The 18,442-nt window shown below is 44.8% G+C and overlaps 1 protein-coding gene across 1 annotated transcript in view; it reads left to right on the top strand.

Annotated features, from left to right (window-relative positions):
* Positions 1-8,057: 8,057 nt before the first annotated feature.
* LOC126090591 (heat shock protein 68-like) overlaps positions 8,058-18,442 on the top strand; it is a 68,034-nt gene continuing 57,649 nt past the window's right edge. Inside the window, exon 1 of the mRNA XM_049906997.1 lies at positions 8,058-9,510. Within this exon, the coding sequence (XP_049762954.1) occupies positions 8,080-9,510 (1,431 nt within the window). The 5' untranslated portion in view covers positions 8,058-8,079. The remainder of the gene's footprint in view (positions 9,511-18,442) is intronic.

Genomic DNA, 18,442 nt, shown 5'->3' on the forward strand with positions numbered 1-18,442 from the left:
CAAAAACAGTCGATTTAACTATTAATCAGTTCATAAATTAATTCACGGAGGCTTATTTCATGCAAACAAGCATTTGGATGCTTTAAATCTGATCAGTGGAAAAGGATGCTTAGTTGAAGCCCTAGTAGTTGTCATTCTAGTGGAATACATCTGTGTTTACTTGGCGCGGTGACTGCTCCATTAAATTTCGGGCGTGCGGTTGCATAAATTCAGCTTCTTCCTGTAATATTTCGGCTATGTATCGTTCAGTTATCTCTAGAGTGAGCCGAAAGTAATACGAAAATTATGGAACAGATAAAGAGGAATGACCACGTAAAACAAATTGTAGGCTGTAACCCGCTGGAAATATCCTAAATGAATGCAGTTCCACAAAACAAGTGACTTACAAAACATTTTTATGGCCGATTCTTGGCTACTGCACAGGAGACACAATTGCCAGTTTAGATTAATAGATCAGAGTGAAAAAAAAAAAAAAAAATCCGACGAGGAGTGGCGCGGTTTGTCAAGAGGCCCTTAAGTCGCTGCGAGAGCGTTACGAAGTTGCTGAATAATTTTCAGTGGCATACGGTACAAGAGAGGCATTGTGCATCAGGGAGAGGTTTACTGCTGAAATTTGGAGAGCGTGCGTTCTAGGAACAAACGAGCAGCATAATGCTTTCTCATTAACTCATCTCGTGAAATGACCATAGCGTGAAAATCAATAAAATTAGACCTGAGACGAAGTTTTACAAAAACGTACGCTTTCTACAATCTGCTTGTAAAAATAACAGCCAAGAGGCGATGGGTGGGGGAGTGGGGGGGGGGGGTCAGAAAGACAGCAGTGGTGTCAGAAGCACTTTCCGCCAGACGCTGTGAAGTGGATGATAGATTTGGCTGTAGATGTGGGTGGGTATTTATCCACACAGTGTGGCTGAGGAGCAGCTGAATAGCAGTAGATGTGTTTTAAACCGGGGCGCCACTGTTCTACTGATAGCAGTCAGTTACTCAGGGAAAACAAGCAGTGGCCGATGTCTGGTGTATGGCACTGAGACAGCTGACTGATGGTTGCTACTGATGAGATATACAACTGTACGGAACTGACACACTACTGACAGTTCATTGTTAGAAAAGAGGAAGACAGAAAAAGAGCACTTTTGTTGAGGGATTAACATGAAAGATACACATGCAACGTAAACCGTATAGTCGCAGCGACAGTTAGGCTACCTGTTCTACGAAGTTAACACCACAACAGTCTTAAATCACATAGTCACTGAACCGTTCAAGGCACTGCACGTGCGCTGAGATGTTCACTTGCTACTGTATAAAGGGATTAATGTGAGACCTGGGAAACCTGCCACCGAATTCACATGGTGTAGACAATAATGTGAGGGTGACAGTGGTTGCCCTAGACTACTGCAGAGACTAGCAGCAGCTAGATGGACCACAACGCATTACATTACAGGCTAGTTTGTGTCATTATAGGCTGTAAAAACCAGGACGGCCATTAATTCGCCATGTCAGCAGTGTTCTTACTCACGTACCGTAGCTCTCTCACCTGGCTGCACACTTCCCCCGCCACCACACCATACTGTCTGAGCGTGAGGGGATAAAGAGCGGAAAAGTGTGAAAGTGCCACATTTTGATGTTAATGCAGTCACACAGCACACGGCTTGATTTCACATTTGTCAAAAACGTATATCACAAACAAAGCAAATTTTCAGTATTATTTAATTATGTCTGATGCTGAAGACAATAATTTTTATCTTGCGCAAATTATTGGCAAGCGGATAGAGGCAGACAATTTCGTAGATTTTCGCAATCAGGTGACTTACTTATTTTCAGAATTAAAAAAAAAAGCCTTTCACATCAATAATTTGATCGAAATATGTATTTTATCATGTTTGAAGCCTCATTATTGAAATGATCCCGCGGAGAACAAGGTAGGCCTCCTGGATAGTTTTAACGAAAAATAGTTTAACTTTCATACTGGACTTACAATGTAGATCAATCAGTTCTATACGCATTTGCACAGAGGCATTTTCAGCGGAAATGCAAACGGTCCCGAAAACATTTCGGAAACAGATGTAAGATCGGGAGTGTACTCAAAACGTTTAGAAAGAACACAATGAATTCTTCAAACGTCACATTTTCTTTAATATCATCATACATAGGGAAATAGACGGTGCTTTTTATCAGAATTTGTCCCAACCACAGTACGATTTTTGTCTAAATGAATCCCCATCAAGTCATATAGAAGTTGTTTCTCATCTTGCAATTTCTTACACGCAACGTGCAATTCGGTCCATTTAAAATGCAAGGTCTGCAATCCGTTCAGGATATTCTAATTTTCGTTCCTCGACTTCTTATTCCTTGATAAATTCAGCAATGGCCGATTTCAAATCAAAAAATCTTTCCAGGCAGAGCCTTTAATTAACCAGCGCACTTCGCAGTAGTATGTAAAGTCTCCGTACCCTCCATTCAGTTTCATAGAAAACTGTCGCAACTGACAGTGGAGTAATGCGCGCGACTTCAGAAATTTTACTGTTCTGACCAATAATTTATTCACTTGTTGCGTACCAGCAAACTTAGCACAAAGGGAGTATGTTACAGATTTACAACATTTTTATGAGATAGTATTGGAATACCGTTAGATAATATGGATTTAAGTTTTATTAATACAAGTATGGTACAGATGACATACAAATGGAAGGATTACTGTGTGGAAAATAACACAGCTGTAAGTACTTTGTAGCAACGTTCACTACATCAAATGCAAGGCTTAGATTTTTATGAAAGATTAGATAAACTAGGAAAAAAGTTATATATTTTTATACCGATTCTGTAGTATATATTAATGATGGCAGAGTCAAGTTAGAAAAAGTTGGTATGTTGGGTGAACGGGCATATGAGTTAGGAGATAGTAAATGGATAACAAATTGGGCTTCGACTGGACCGAACAGTTGTTATTGTGAAAAAAAAAGATAAAATCACAATGGTGAAGGTAAAGGGTTTCACTTTAAACTATAAGAACATTCAAAAGCAGAATTTTGAATCTATGATAAGATTAGTAGAGAGTGAAATGAAGTGAAGAAAAAGATACAATTCGAGTTCAGTCAGATCACTAGAGATGTTGATACTAAAAATCTAATCAACAAACAGGTTCAGAAAGATCTCTCATTTCAGTATGATAAAAGAGTAGTTCTAGAATGTTGTGATACAGTGCCTTATGGCTATTGAAATTAATTATTAATTAATACATTTTAAGAAGATCAAATTAATTGTTCTATATCTTCTAACGTAAGAATAAAATCCATGCCACGTTTGTTATACCAATGGTATAAATTTATTAGTTGATTTTTTCCTACATCTCTAATTATTCAGCGAGAAAATAATAAAAATAATGAATAAGCCTTAATATAATTTTGAATTATTTATGGTGAATTATTTATTGGTAAATTATAATTCGCTACTTTTTTTACAATCATAAAAAAGAGAATCTGAGTTCTCTGTTTCCTCCCATATTTCTATAACAGTTTCACCATAACTATGAACTCTCATTTTGTATTGTTCTTCTTTATAAATTTGCTTTAATACATTAATATTGTCAGTATGGCCGGAAGTGTTTTATAATTAAACATGGGTTAAAATATTATTTGCAAATATTACATTCAACTTGCTTCTCTCTGTTTCTTTTCCAGTGGTGTGTGAAAACTGCGCAGTGTAAAACATAAAAGATGCCTAGTGCTGCAGAAAAACTAAAAACTAGACCACAACTATCAGTGTCTAAAGAAGAAAAACATCAACGGTGTGATAGCGGACCGCTCGATGTAGGCGAGAAATCAAGCGGAAATCACCGTCCGCCGCTCGTGGGCTCGCGGTAGCGTTCTCGCTTCCCGAGCACGGGGTCCCGGGTTCGATTCCCGGCGGGGTCAGGGATTTTCACCTGCCTCGAGATGACTGGGTGTTTGTGTTGTCCTCATCATTTCATCATCATCCAGGAAAAGTGGCGAATTTGGACTGAGCAAAGGTTGGGAAATTCTACGGGCGCTGATAACCGCGCTGTTGAGCGCCCCACAAACCAAACATCATCATCATCAAGCGGAAATCACCACCACTGATGGTTCTTTACATCAATAAAAAGAAACGCGTATGGTGAAAAAAACAAGCAGTTTATGTAGATGCAGCTACAGAACGAAAATACCCTCAAGAATTGTAAGGCAACTACGGACAGTGTGGCCACACAAATGAAGAATTCATATTATAAGACTGGCCTAAAATAGCAGGAAGAGATAAAAGAAAAAAAAATAATTGTATTATTAACGGTCACAGAGGTTACTACAGTCCCGTTTACACGTCATTGCTGTTTCGGAATGGTCTGTTTCCCGTAACTGCCTCTCGGGAACAATTAAGTAGAGCTAAGCTGTAGTGTCAGTCAGATGGAAATAAACTTTGTCTCCGTATAAAAGACTGTGGTAGTGTCCATCCCGTATACTGTACGAACTAGGTTGGAACGGTCTCAGATGTGGCTCCTATTCCAGAAAAATGTATGTCTTACACTGGATTTGTTGGTTTTAGCAGACGGTATGACAAATGTTATCAAGTAATCGAAATAACTCTGGTTTGGAATTTAATTTATTAAGTTTTTTATTTTTCATCGCTTATTTAGTCCGATAATATTAGGTTCTCAAAGCCCTCCCCTAAATCTGACCACGAACAGCATATACTAAATAGCGTAAAAAAATTCAGAAGAATATCAGTAACAATAATAATAATATAATAACAATAATAATAATAATAATAATAATCTTATTTTGCATTAAATATGATACTGTTTAGGTTATCATGTTTGAAGCCATTTTTAAAGTTATCAGATGCGGAAGAGATAATGAAAGAAGAGACTGATTGAAATGACAGTGAGAATGGCTGCTAGAAATGAACAGTATTAAACAGAGAACTCTGTAAACAAAAGGGAGGAAAGAATTGTGGTGGAGACGGGACTGGCGAATGCGAGCTGCAGACAAGTGTATGGATTTGATAGCTATTGCGGTAGCAGGTGGACCATTACCTGTCTTTTGAAATTTGGGAGGAATTTTATTTGTCCGATATTTTGAAGAAGATTATTCGAAAGTCGGGTTCCTCATACACAAGACGGTACAGAGAAAATGTTGGTGTTACATAGTGGTGCAGCGAGGTTTATTTCTGCTGTGCTGTTCAGATAGGAGCGTAACATTTGCGGGTAAGAGCGAGTGCAATGATCGAGAAGAAGACAGAGTAAACGTACGGTATCATAGTCTCAACGGTTTTCTGCAGAGCGATGATAATTGATTATAGACAAGAGTGAACAAAGTATGTTACAAATGTGTCGAACATAAGCATTCATCGCCAGCTGCTGCCGACGTGAATTCTGATAACGAAAGTCCTTGGAGATTAGGATCACCTTAATCAGGTATGGGGAGCTCGTTTTTAAGCTCGAGATGGAATATCTTCTTATACACTCCTGGAAATTGAAATACGAACACCGTGAATTCATTGTCCCAGGAAGGGGAAACTTTATTGACACATTCCTGGGGTCAGATACATCACATGACCACACTGACAGAACCACCGGCACATAGACACAGGCAACAGAGCATGCACAATGTCGGCACTAGTACAGTGTATATACACCTTTCGCAGCAATGCAGGCTGCTATTCTCCCATGGAGACGATCGTAGAGATGCTGGATGTAGTCCTGTGGAACGGCTTGCCATGCCATTTCCACCTGGCGCCTCAGTTGGACCAGCGTTCGTGCTGGACGTGCAGACCGCGTGAGACGACGCTTCATCCAGTCCCAAACATGCTCAATGGGGGACAGATCCGGAGATCTTGCTGGCCAGGGTAGTTGACTTACACCTTCTAGAGCACTTTGGGTGGCACGGGATACATGCGGACGTGCATTGTCCTGTTGGAACAGCAAGTTCCCTTGCCGGTCTGGGAATGGTAGAACGATGGGTTAGATGACGGTTTGGATGTACCGTGCACTATTCAGTGTCCCCTCGACGATCACCAGTGTTGTACGGCCAGTGTAGGAGATCGCTCCCCACACCATGTTGCCGGGTGTTGGCCCTGTGTGCCTCGGTCGTATGCAGTCCTGATTGCGGCGCTCACCTGCACGGCGCCAAACACGCATACGACCATCATTGGCACCAAGGCAGAAGCGACTCTCATCGCTGAAGACGACACGTCTCCATTCGTCCCTCCATTCACGCCTGTCGCGACACCACTGGAGGCGGGCTGCACGATGTTGGGGCGTGAGCGGAAGACGGCGTAACGGTGTGCGGGGCCGTAGCCCAGCTTCATGGAGACGGTTGCGAATGGTCCTCGCCGATACCCCAGGAGCAACAGTGTCCCTAATTTGCTGGGAAGTGGCGGTGCGGTCCCCTACGGCACTGCGTAGGATCCTACGGTCTTGGCGTGCATCCGTGCGTCGCTGCGGTCCGGTCCCAGGTCGACGGGCACTTGCACCTTCCGCCGACCACTGGCGACAACATCGATGTACTGTGGAGACCTCACGCCCCACGTGTTGAGCAATTCGGCGGTACGTCCACCCGGCCTCCCGCATGCCCACTATACGCCCTCGCTCAAAGTCCGTCAGCTGCACATACGGTTCACGTCCACGCTGTCGCGGCATGCTACCAGTGTTAAAGACTGCGATAGAGCTCCGTATGCCACGGCAAACTGGCTGACACTGACGGCGGCGGTGCACAAATGCTGCGCAGCTAGCGCCATTCGACGGCCAACACCGCGGTTCCTGGTGTGTCCACTGTGCCGTGCGTGTGATCATTGCTTGTACAGCCCTCTCGCAGTGTCCGGAGCAAGTATGGTGGGTCTGACACACCGGTGTCAATGTGTTCTTTTTTCCATTTCCAGGAGAGTATTTCTGTAGCGAATGAAGTGACGCTGACACGTTCTCATAGACAGCAGTTGTGTGTTCAGTCCAATCTAAACGATAATCTAGAATCACCTCCAAGTTGCCTTCCGGTGTGGCTGAGCGGTTCCTGGCGCTTCAGTCTGCACCGATACGGTCACAGGTTCGAATCCTGCCTCGGGCATGGATGTGTGTGATTTCCTTATGTTAGTAAAGTTTAAGTAGTTCTAACTTATAGGGGACTGATGACCTGAGATGTTAAGTCCCATTGTGTTCAGAGCCATTTGAACCATTTTTTTCACCTCCAAGTTCTTTTCAGAAGAAGAAGAGCTCACAGATATGTATATAAGGTGTGACCATATTTTGTAAATCTATGTGGGCTTCTACTGAAGTGGCGGCATATTATAAAGCACTGTGGTGCCTTGCATGAACTCTTAGTCGAACTAGTACGATGTGGTAATTAGTACGTAGATAATTTGTTACTGAATGTGGTGAGCTTAGATCAAAATTAAATGAACGATGTACTCGTTTACCCTAACATCGTTTTACTACTGCACCTCAAATATATGATGAGAAGCTACCTTGCTTGGGAGTGCTGTATTTGCAGAAACAAGTTCATCGATTGCCCAGCGCCGCACGCCAGCCGAAGCGCAGTCTGCATACCGTCCTTGGTCAAGGGCGCGGCCAACTTTACAGCCGAATGCAGGTGCCGGAAGCGCGGGGGCGGGGTGGTAAGGGTTGGGGGAGGGGGGCAGGGCGGTCTGCTTACCGCGCCTCGCGGCCCCGTCTGTTCGCGAGCGCGCCGCGGTCTAGCGTGATGTAACCGCCTGACGGCCCGTCCTCTGCTATTCTAGTCGGTACACGGCTCTGACTCACACCGTTGTCATGGTTACCGCGCGCTCCCAAACAACACACGCCTCTGTCGCACTCTCGCGCACGCGTTCTCTCTCTCTGCCCCTTCCTCTCCGCAACCCCCCACCTGCATTTGCTACAGAAAATAGCCCGCACTCCACCCAGCCAGCCAATGGGTGCGCGCTGACGTGAGCAGTGCATCCAGAAACTTCCAGTGGCACTGTGCCTGCATAGCTGCCGTATAAAAGCCGGCATCGAAGAAGCCCTCACGTGTACTTTCAGACTGTCCCGCGAAGCAATCCAATTCTCAGGTATAGCACATTTCGCGAACCCCGAACGCCATGCCACCAAAGATGCCAGCGGTGGGCATCGACCTCGGCACTACGTATTCCTGTGTAGGGGTCTGGCAGCACGGCAAGGTAGAGATCATTGCCAATGACCAGGGCAACAGGACGACACCCAGCTACGTCGCTTTCGGCGACAGCGAGCGCCTGATCGGAGATGCCGCCAAGAACCAAGTGGCGATGAATCCGCAGAACACAGTGTTCGACGCGAAGCGGCTCATCGGACGCAAGTACGACGACCCCAAGATCCAGGGCGACCTGAAGCAGTGGCCGTTCAAAGTGGTCAACGACGGAGGGAAGCCGAAGATCGTCGTGGAGTACAAAGGAGAGGTGAAAAGGTTCTCCCCAGAGGAGATAAGTTCCATGGTGCTGACCAAGATGAAGGAGACAGCCGAGGCGTACCTCGGTGGCAAAGTGACCGACGCAGTCGTCACGGTGCCTGCGTACTTCAACGACTCGCAGCGGCAAGCGACGAAAGACGCCGGCGCCATCGCGGGTCTCAACGTGCTCCGGATCATCAACGAGCCGACGGCCGCGGCGCTGGCGTACGGCCTGGATAAAAATCTGCGCGGCGAGAAGAACGTGCTCATCTTCGATCTGGGCGGCGGGACTTTCGACGTTTCGGTGCTCACCATCGACGAAGGCTCGCTGTTCGAGGTCAAGGCGACGGCGGGAGACACGCACCTGGGAGGGGAAGACTTCGACAGCCGCCTGGTGAACCACTTCGCCGAGGAGTTCAAGAGGAAGTTCCGGAAGGACCTGCGCAGCAATCCTCGCGCTTTGCGCCGCCTGCGGACGGCGGCCGAGCGCGCCAAGCGGACGCTCTCCTCCAGCACCGAAGCGAGCATCGAGATCGACGCGCTCTTCGAGGGTGTCGACTTCTACACCAAAGTGTCGCGGGCCCGCTTCGAAGAGCTGTGCTCCGATCTCTTCCGGTCGACGCTCCAGCCGGTCGAGAAGGCGCTCGCCGACGCCAAGCTGGACAAGTCGGCGATACACGACGTCGTGATGGTCGGCGGGTCGACGCGCATTCCGAAGATCCAGAGCCTGCTCCAGAACTTCTTCAACGGCAAAGCCCTCAACCTGTCGATCAACCCGGACGAAGCGGTGGCCTACGGGGCGGCGGTGCAGGCCGCCATCCTCAGCGGTGATTCCAGCTCCCAGATCCAAGACGTGCTGTTGGTGGACGTGACGCCGCTGTCGCTAGGCATCGAGACTGCCGGCGGCGTCATGACCAACATCGTCGAACGGAACACGCGCATTCCCTGCAAGCAGACACAGACGTTCACGACGTATTCCGACAACCAGCCCGCTGTTACCGTCCAGGTCTTCGAGGGCGAGCGCGCTCTCACGAGGGATAACAACCTGCTGGGAACCTTCGACTTGTGTGGCATCCCACCTGCTCCCAGAGGCGTTCCTAAGATTCAGGTAGGCCTGTACGGATGGTAAAACAATACTTTTATCGTGGAGGATCTCATTCATCTATGACCTTTTGAAAGAAAATTCCGCTAAGTGACCGTAAATTACTGTTCATTCATCCACAAAATCATGATTTCGTTTTTATGGTCGTTCTGAAGTGCATGTGAACATTTTTATAGGCAATCTCAATTGCATGTGGACATGTTAGATGTATCTCACGTGTCTAAATGGCATGTCGTCGCAGAAAACAGATAGGAGGTATGTTTTTTCGACGATGACATGTCACTTAGACAGATCAGATAAATCGCAACATTACAACATGCACTTGAGAACATCCACAAAGCCGAAATCAGTGTTGTATAAAATAAACGACCAGTGATTAGTCAAATGTAGAAATTTCTTTAAAAGTGTACATTTATCGATTAATGTGGTATTCGGACGTATTTTTCACTCTGCAGCGGAGTGTGTGCTGGTAAGGAACTTCCTTGCAGATTAAAACTGCGTGTCGGAACGGGACTCAAACCTGAGACCTTACCCTTTCGCACGAAAGTGCTTTGCCAACTGAGTTACCCAACTCAGCACCCTTCGTCACAGTATGGATGGTAGGAATTGAGAGGTGGGCGGAAGTGAAGCTGCGAGGATGCGTTGTGAGTCGTGCCTGGGTAGCTCAGTTAGTAGACCACACGGTAGCTCTGCGTGTTCGGTCAGAGAGTTGGCTGGCCTCTGTAATAAAAAACTGAGTGAAAGGATCAACAAAGAACTTTGGTGGATCACATGTCACGTCCGTTACGATGAAATACAACGAACAAAATGAAAAAAAAAGTAAGTTAATAGATCACTTGCCAGCGAAAGGTGAAGTTGCTCCCGGGTTCGAGTCCCGGTTTGTTACATAGTTTTAATCTGTCAGGAGTTCTTTTAAAATTGTATTTCTAAGCATTACAAAATTTGCGGTGGTCGTGCTCCAAATTTGCCTCTACCGATTTTACGTGTTCTCACAGTCTGTTTAAATGTGTAAAAACTACTTTTTTTAGTATGTACTCATTCTTCATTTTACCCATCTCATAAATTGTAAGCCCAGAGGCGATTCAAACGAGGAATTATTACATAGGAAGCTAATCTCAGTCACAAACTGCACGGATGTTATTACTATACTCAATATATTTTGCATAATGGACGACCGTCTTCGAGCATCGATTTTTTATGTGCGTATGTTTTTTGTTATTTCACGAACATCAGTATACAATAATGAGTAAAATATGGATACTGTCAAGTATGTGACGAGGCAATAGAAGTCGTAATAAAATTCACATACTTTGCGACTGCGTGCAGTTTATGCAACTATTTTTTTATGTTAATTTTATTGTAGAGTGCCTAGCATATCAGTTACAACCACGATAGTTTCGAAAATTTATTTTCACTTAGTAAGTACCGTACGTAAAAGAGCTTCAATTCTACAATAAATGTGTTGAGCACTCATGATCTTCCTCCTTAAAATTTGTAAGTATATGTGTAGAAGGGACGGTATCGCAGTCTGTTTTGCCAAATGAAAACAGTGTGCATTTTGTACCTAAATGGTGTTTAAATATATGCGTAGATATTGTTTCAATACTGGTGTTTACAGGCAAGCTGAACGTATAAGCAGTTGATGCTACCAACAATTCACTGTATATTTACATCTACAGATGCGCCGGAATCTAACGGTTATGTAAGCTTTACCTAAAATAATTCGAAACCGTGTAAAGCTGTAATTTACAACCCTGTAACGTTATACAAAAATTGAGACATTTGTTGTGATACTCATAAACGAAGTCATATAATACATTGTCTACTATATCGTCAATAATAGAATATTTTTACAGTTTATTTTCTCTGTTTAGTTGCATTTCGCCCGAAAAAATGTTACCTTTTGTGTTGTAACCAAGTGTTTCCTTAACAGGATTCACTGCTTATTATACATCAACCCTATAAATTAATTATTTGAGTTCTCATCACTAACGCCACAACAGTTATGTATACGTAATATTCAGACGATATCTTAATAGAAAGAATTTTTGTAGTACGTGGTAATTAAGCCGATATCCGTAAATCATGGGCCGGCCGTGGTGGCCAAGCCGTTCTAGGCGCTTCAGTCTGGAACCGCGCGACCGCTACGGTCGCAGGTTCGAATCCTGCCTCGGGCGTGGGTGTGTGTGATGTCCTTAGGTTAGTTAGGTTTAAGTAGTTCTAAGTTCTAGCGGACTGATGACCTCAGATGTTAAGTACCATAGTGCTCTGAGCCATTTGAACCATTTTTGATAAATCATGAAAACTGTTACATATGTTTTCTAGACACTGTAACTTCGGTAGAGAGAGAGGTTTACCGAACACTGTCTATCAGGAAATATTCATGTGACTATTGTTTGTGTTCGTAGTTGGTCTTTTGAATTTACTGATTTTGGTGAAGCCGGATTGTGCAACATCCTATTGTGCAAACAAGCTCGACTTAGTGGTACCCTTTAGTATACATAATGTTCCTTTTCTAACTATCTAACGATTTCATATTTTTTGTACAATCTGCAAGTCACTTCCGTGTCGGCCGTTCATGGAATTTCAGCTAAAGGGTAGAGTCTACAGTAACCTTTGGACTGAGGGAAAGAGGGACAGTACTGTGACATATTCATATCTTACAGTTGTGTTCGTAATGTACTAAAGATAAGAATAGGTAAGTTTGTGTCAAATTCATAAGTGTTATTTCCGGAGTCTTCGATGCTATATGCATAACAAAATTAATCGCAATCTGTTTAATAACAAAATGTGGCATAGGATTCTCTGGGGCATAAAAAAGACAGTTTGGATTAAATTTGTACCGTTTGATACGGAACATTACATCTGGTTCGATGTAAGCATTATTCATCTCATGGTGAAGTAATCGGTCCGGTAACCGTCTTTAGTGATTTAAGGAAACAATGAAAACAGAAGTTGGTGTAGGTGTTGCGTAGCCGCAGAATTTAACTGGAGTGTATTAACAATTGTGCCCTCGATAAGTTCCTTAGTGATGAACGTTAATGGTTCCAGTGTAATAAAGGAGGGAAATCAGGTTCAGTTTAATATCCTATTTTCAGCGTTCCATCAAAAAATATTGTAAATTTGAAATTCGTGACTTATTTTAACTAACAAACTGGAGCCTGTGGTAAACTTGTGACACACAGAATGCAAAGCTCTGTGTATGTGAAGCCAAGTTATGTTTCATTTTCCAGTGAAACAGGCTAATTACACAACCCTCCCAGAATGTCACATACGATTAATTGGGCTCTTCGTATGCCGTTTGGGTACCGTAAAAGAGTCGGTCCAACGCGTGTTTGATGGAATTTTTCCAAGCAGACGCGGACGTGAGGAATCGCTTTAAATTCTGAATTATAAATCCCACTTTCGGTCTTAACACGACCAAGTCAACAAATAAATTGAGTGGAAGAGTGACAGCAGGAAATTACTCAGCTGTCACTCTGTACGGATTATACAGAAGAGCATATTACCTGCCGAAGCTAACATTTTTTTTTAAAAAAAAGAGAGCCGATGTATTTAAAAATTCGCGCCACAAATCTCAAACTACAGAAAATGGAAAAGGTATTGTTCCTCAAATCCAATTAAATTCAGGAAAATAAGCATTAAGTATTTCATATGCGGCAGCAATTCATAGAAGAAATCGTGCCACATTTAACTGTGCTGCGAAATAAAACTGAAATGGTTCACGCAAAGGTACTTCTTATTTAGCCAAGCGAATACGTCCTCGAGCCCAATTATTTGTTTGTAGGCGATTTTGTTGTAAGTAACAAGCGGCATATCAGTCTGAGTGGGAACATGTTACGTTAATGATATATATGTCTTCTTTTTATGCTTGTGAAGATCACGTTCATCAGTGATGTTTCGAAGTGAAAATTAGTCCTTCACCCTCAGTCAGAGTGGACTTCTTTGATAGTACATATGTTAATATAACGAGTGCAGCGTTTGCAGTGTTCCAGTTTTGTTATCAAGATTACCTGTACATTAAAAGACTATGTGACATTTTAGAAAATAAGTACACTCGTTGTGACCTTATACCGTGACAGAAGTACGATAGAGTTCTGGCTACATACCAGTGAGAGCTTAGCCTACAGTGCTCAGTCATGAACTAAGTGCTTCTGTTTGAGGCCCTGTGCGTTGGACTGTTATTAAATTCACCAGATACATTGTTAACTGATGTCAGCTTTTCGATGGGTCTGAGGTGGTAGCGTTTTATGAACAACATGTGTTCCGAGAACATGCCACATGCTATATTGGGCTCTACTCCAGTAGATAGGTAGTTAATTTCTGTTGTTCCAGTAACATGGATTAATCTGTGAAGACAAATACTGTTACTCATGACAGTGGTGTAATGGTAGACCGCGCGAAGGGAATGTCCGACGTATCTCTCCGTCTTGTGAAGGCGTATGTTGTGTACTGAAAACGTTTTTATAATGAAGAACACTACTAAAAGGCAAAGAGATTCGAGCGGCTGCCCCTACGCTGTTGAGTGTGTTAGAGCCTTTGACACGGTACTGAGAATCAAGCTCTGGGAGATGAACAGAAGAGAAGCGTACAAAAACTTTATAAAGACGTTGACAAATCGCTACAATAAAAATCAGAACTGACTCAAGAGTAATCCAAAGAAAAGCGTATCACAACAAGAGTGTGTACAACAGTTTTATTGTATTTGTACATAGGTAAAATTTTTACAGTACTTTCATTTGATGCTGTTATCTGGAAATGATCATGTAGTGGTTTCAAGCTCTGGAAACAGCGATCTCTTTTGCAGATACTGAAATTCACAATAAAGAATATCTTTGAAAGTTACGGGATAAAAACAAGCTCATAACCATTTGTAGTCAATAGCCAACCCGTTAATACACTCCTGGAAATGGAAAAAAGAACACATTGACACCGGTGTGTCAGACCCACCATACTTGCTCCGGACACTGCGAGAGGGCTGTACAAGCAATGATCACACGCACGGCACAGCGGACACACCAGGAACCGCGGTGTTGGCCGTCGAATGGCGCTAGCTGCGCAGCATTTGTGCACCGCCGCCGTCAGTGTCAGCCAGTTTGCCGTGGCATACGGAGCTCCATCGCAGTCTTTAACACTGGTAGCATGCCGCGACAGCGTGGACGTGAACCGTATGTGCAGCTGACGGACTTTGAGCGAGGGCGAATAGTGGGCATGCGGGAGGCCGGGTGGACGTACCGCCGAATTGCTCAACACGTGGGGCGTGAGGTCTCCACAGTACATCGATGTTGTCGCCGCTGGTCGGCGGAAGGTGCACGTGCCCGTCGACCTGGGACCGGACCGCAGCGACGCACGGATGCACGCCAAGACCGTAGGATCCTACGCAGTGCCGTAGGGGACCGCACCGCCACTTCCCAGCAAATTAGGGACACTGTTGCTCCTGGGGTATCGGCGAGGACCATTCGCAACCGTCTCCATGAAGCTGGGCTACGGTCCCGCACACCGTTAGGCCGTCTTCCGTTCACGCCCCAACATCGTGCAGCCCGCCTCCAGTGGTGTCGCGACAGGCGTGAATGGAGGGACGAATGGAGACGTGTCGTCTTCAGCGATGAGAGTCGCTTCTGCCTTGGTGCCAATGATGGTCGTATGCGTGTTTGGCGCCGTGCAGGTGAGCGCCACAATCAGGACTGCATACGACCGAGGCACACAGGGCCAACACCCGGCATCATGGTGTCGGGAGCGATCTCCTACACTGGCCGTACACCACTGGTGATCGTCGAGGGGACACTGAATAGTGCACGGTACATCCAAACCGTCATCGAACCCATCGTTCTACCATTCCTAGACCGGCAAGGGAACTTGCTGTTCCAACAGGACAATGCACGTCCGCATGTATCCCGTGCCACCCAACGTGCTCTAGAAGGTGTAAGTGAACTACCCTGGCCAGCAAGATCCCCGGATCTGTCCCCCATTGAGCATGTTTGGGACTGGATGAAGCGTCATCTCACGCGGTCTGCACGTCCAGCATGAACGCTGGTCCAACTGAGGCGCCAGGTGGAAATGGCATGGCAAGCCGTTACACAGGACTACATCCAGCATCTCTACGATCGTCTCCATGGGAGAATAGCAGCCTGCATTGCTGTACTAGTTACGACATTGTGCATGCTCTGTTGCCTGTGTCTATGTGCCTGTGGTTCTGTCAGTGTGATCATGTGATGTATCTGACCCCAGGAATGTGTCAATAAAGTTTCCCCTTCCTGGGACAATGAATTGACGGTGTTCTTATTTCAATTTCCAGGAGTGTAGTTAGTTGGTCATAAACCAACTAAACAAGATAAAAAATTTAACTTCGTTACCAAGTTTTTAATTTTCGTTTAATTGTAATTCATACGTACAGGTATTCAAATGCTTATTGGTTTACTTTAACAAGGTTGGGACAGGTAGTTAGCCGTAGCCTTGTAGTTAGAACCATCCCAGAATTTGGTTGAAGTAATTTAAGGAAAGCACGGGACTCCTATATCAGGATGCCCAAATGGTTATTGAAGTCTCCATTTTCTCGAACAGAAGGACAGTCTGTTGAAAAAAGCGTAACCTCTTTCAGTTTATCCGTCGTGTACTATACTGTCATGTTTACACATTCTTGCAAAGAAGTTATCTAATAATGTAAAAAGCTAAGACTGCAGCGTTCGTTCATTTCCGAACACCCATACTGCCTACGCTGAGCACCCAGTCGTCATTTCAGGAACGTCGTCTAAACACAAAATTGAGAATTTTAACAGAACTGCGGTACTACAATGTAACCTTCAATAAACAAAACAAAAAGGAGTACAGTGCTAACATTTCGCAATGAACAATGAGCTTTTAGTATGAAAAGTGCTAAGCATTATCACAGAGAGTTCCGCAGACTAGGTAGACCGAAGAACAGAAGTTTATAAAAGGAACCTGACGTTCGCAGTAGGTAGGAAGGCCTGACGCCTCAATATGACGTTGTTGGAAATGGTTGATAATATCCATCATCACTATGCAGTATTCTTCCATGTAGTGACCAGATTGTAAATATGTGGAATTCTAGTATTATGCGTGATAATTTTCTATTGCTAACAACTTTCATGTTCTAGCAAGTTTGAAAAGCTGGTTGCATGAGTATCTGCACTCTCAGAAATGAATGAGGGGTGTCTATAAGACCCATTCATCAGAAAAAAAATACTAAAAGCTATTTGTTAAAACAATGTTATCAAATAATTTTGGGTTAGGTGACAAAGAATTACTTAGAATGCAATTATAATGATATTCTGACCTCCATTTTAGTACATGAAATACAATATCACAAATTATGTTACAATTTCCTGAAATTAAGCCACGGACTTTTAGTTTGTGTGTGACTCAACCAGCCACAACATCAACTATCATTAACGGGTGCATAGTTCGCAAGACCCAACATGAATAAAATAATAAACTTCCAGTTTTTTTGGGCTTACCTCAGAAGTTATACGCTTGAACTTCACAAACAATAACACTTTGGTTTTGCTAGTATTTTTTTCAGTTCCTGTGTGTTTGATCACTTCTTCTGTCTGATCTATGCGAGCACACGTAATTTCTTTTTTGGTCAATTTTGAGTTCGGATTATCTTCGGCTGCTGGTGGGTAACTACACAAGGTCATATGGCTTGTACACATACTTTTGCAGGTGTTGGCTGTTGGAGTCTTCTCTCCTTATAACATCATATCGTTTACTTCCTAATTACCCTGAGGAAAACTGTTCCTTTATCAGGTCAGCTGCCTAGTTGTTGGGATGCAGCTGCGAAAATAAACATAGAGCATTTATGGACGCAACACCTTTTACATTTGTCCACAGGTCAGAATGGTACCGTCTTGACTGGTCCTTGCACTTGTATGAACGTACCTTCTGACCGAGAAGGTCCACTCCTCATTAACTTTTATTCTGGAATGAAACTACACTCCTGGAAATTGAAATAAGAACACCGTGAATTCATTGTCCCAGGAAGGGGAAACTTTATTGACACATTCCTGGGGTCAGATACATCACATGATCACACTGACAGAACCACAGGCACATAGACACAGGCAACAGAGCATGCACAATGTCGGCACTAGTACAGTGTATATCCACCTTTCGCAGCAATGCAGGCTGCTATTCTCCCATGGAGACGATCGTAGAGATGCTGGATGTAGTCCTGTGGAACGGCTTGCCATGCCATTTCCACCTGGCGCCTCAGTTGGACCAGCGTTCGTGCTGGACGTGCAGACCGCGTGAGACGACGCTTCATCCAGTCCCAAACATGCTCAATGGGGGACAGATCCGGAGATCTTGCTGGCCAGGGTAGTTCACTTACACCTTCTAGAGCACGTTGGGTGGCACGGGATACACGCGGACGAGCATTGTCCTGTTGGAACAGCAAGTTCCCTTGCCGGTCTAGGAATGGTAGAACGATGGGTTCGATGACGGTTTGGATGTACCGTGCACTATTCAGTGTCCCCTCGACGATCACCAGTGGTGTACGGCCAGTGTAGGAGATCGCTCCCCACACCATGATGCCGGGTGTTGGCCCTGTGTGCCTCGGTCGTATGCAGTCCTGATTGTGGCGCTCACCTGCACGGCGCCAAACACGCATACGACCATCATTGGCACCAAGGCAGAAGCGACTCTCATCGCTGAAGACGACACGTCTCCATTCGTCCCTCCATTCACGCCTGTCGCGACACCACTGGAGGCGGGCTGCACGATGTTGGGGCGTGAGCGGAAGACGGCCTAACGGTGTGCGGGACCGTAGCCCAGCTTCATGGAGACGGTTGCGAATGGTCCTCACCGATACCCGAGGAGCAACAGTGTCACTAATTTGCTGGGAAGTGGCGGTGCGGTCCCCTACGGCACTGCGTAGGATCCTACGGTCTTGGCGTGCATCCGTGCGTCGCTGCGGTCC

The sequence above is a fragment of the Schistocerca cancellata genome, chromosome 1, assembly GCF_023864275.1.
Source record: "Schistocerca cancellata isolate TAMUIC-IGC-003103 chromosome 1, iqSchCanc2.1, whole genome shotgun sequence".
NCBI lineage: Eukaryota > Metazoa > Arthropoda > Insecta > Orthoptera > Acrididae > Schistocerca > Schistocerca cancellata.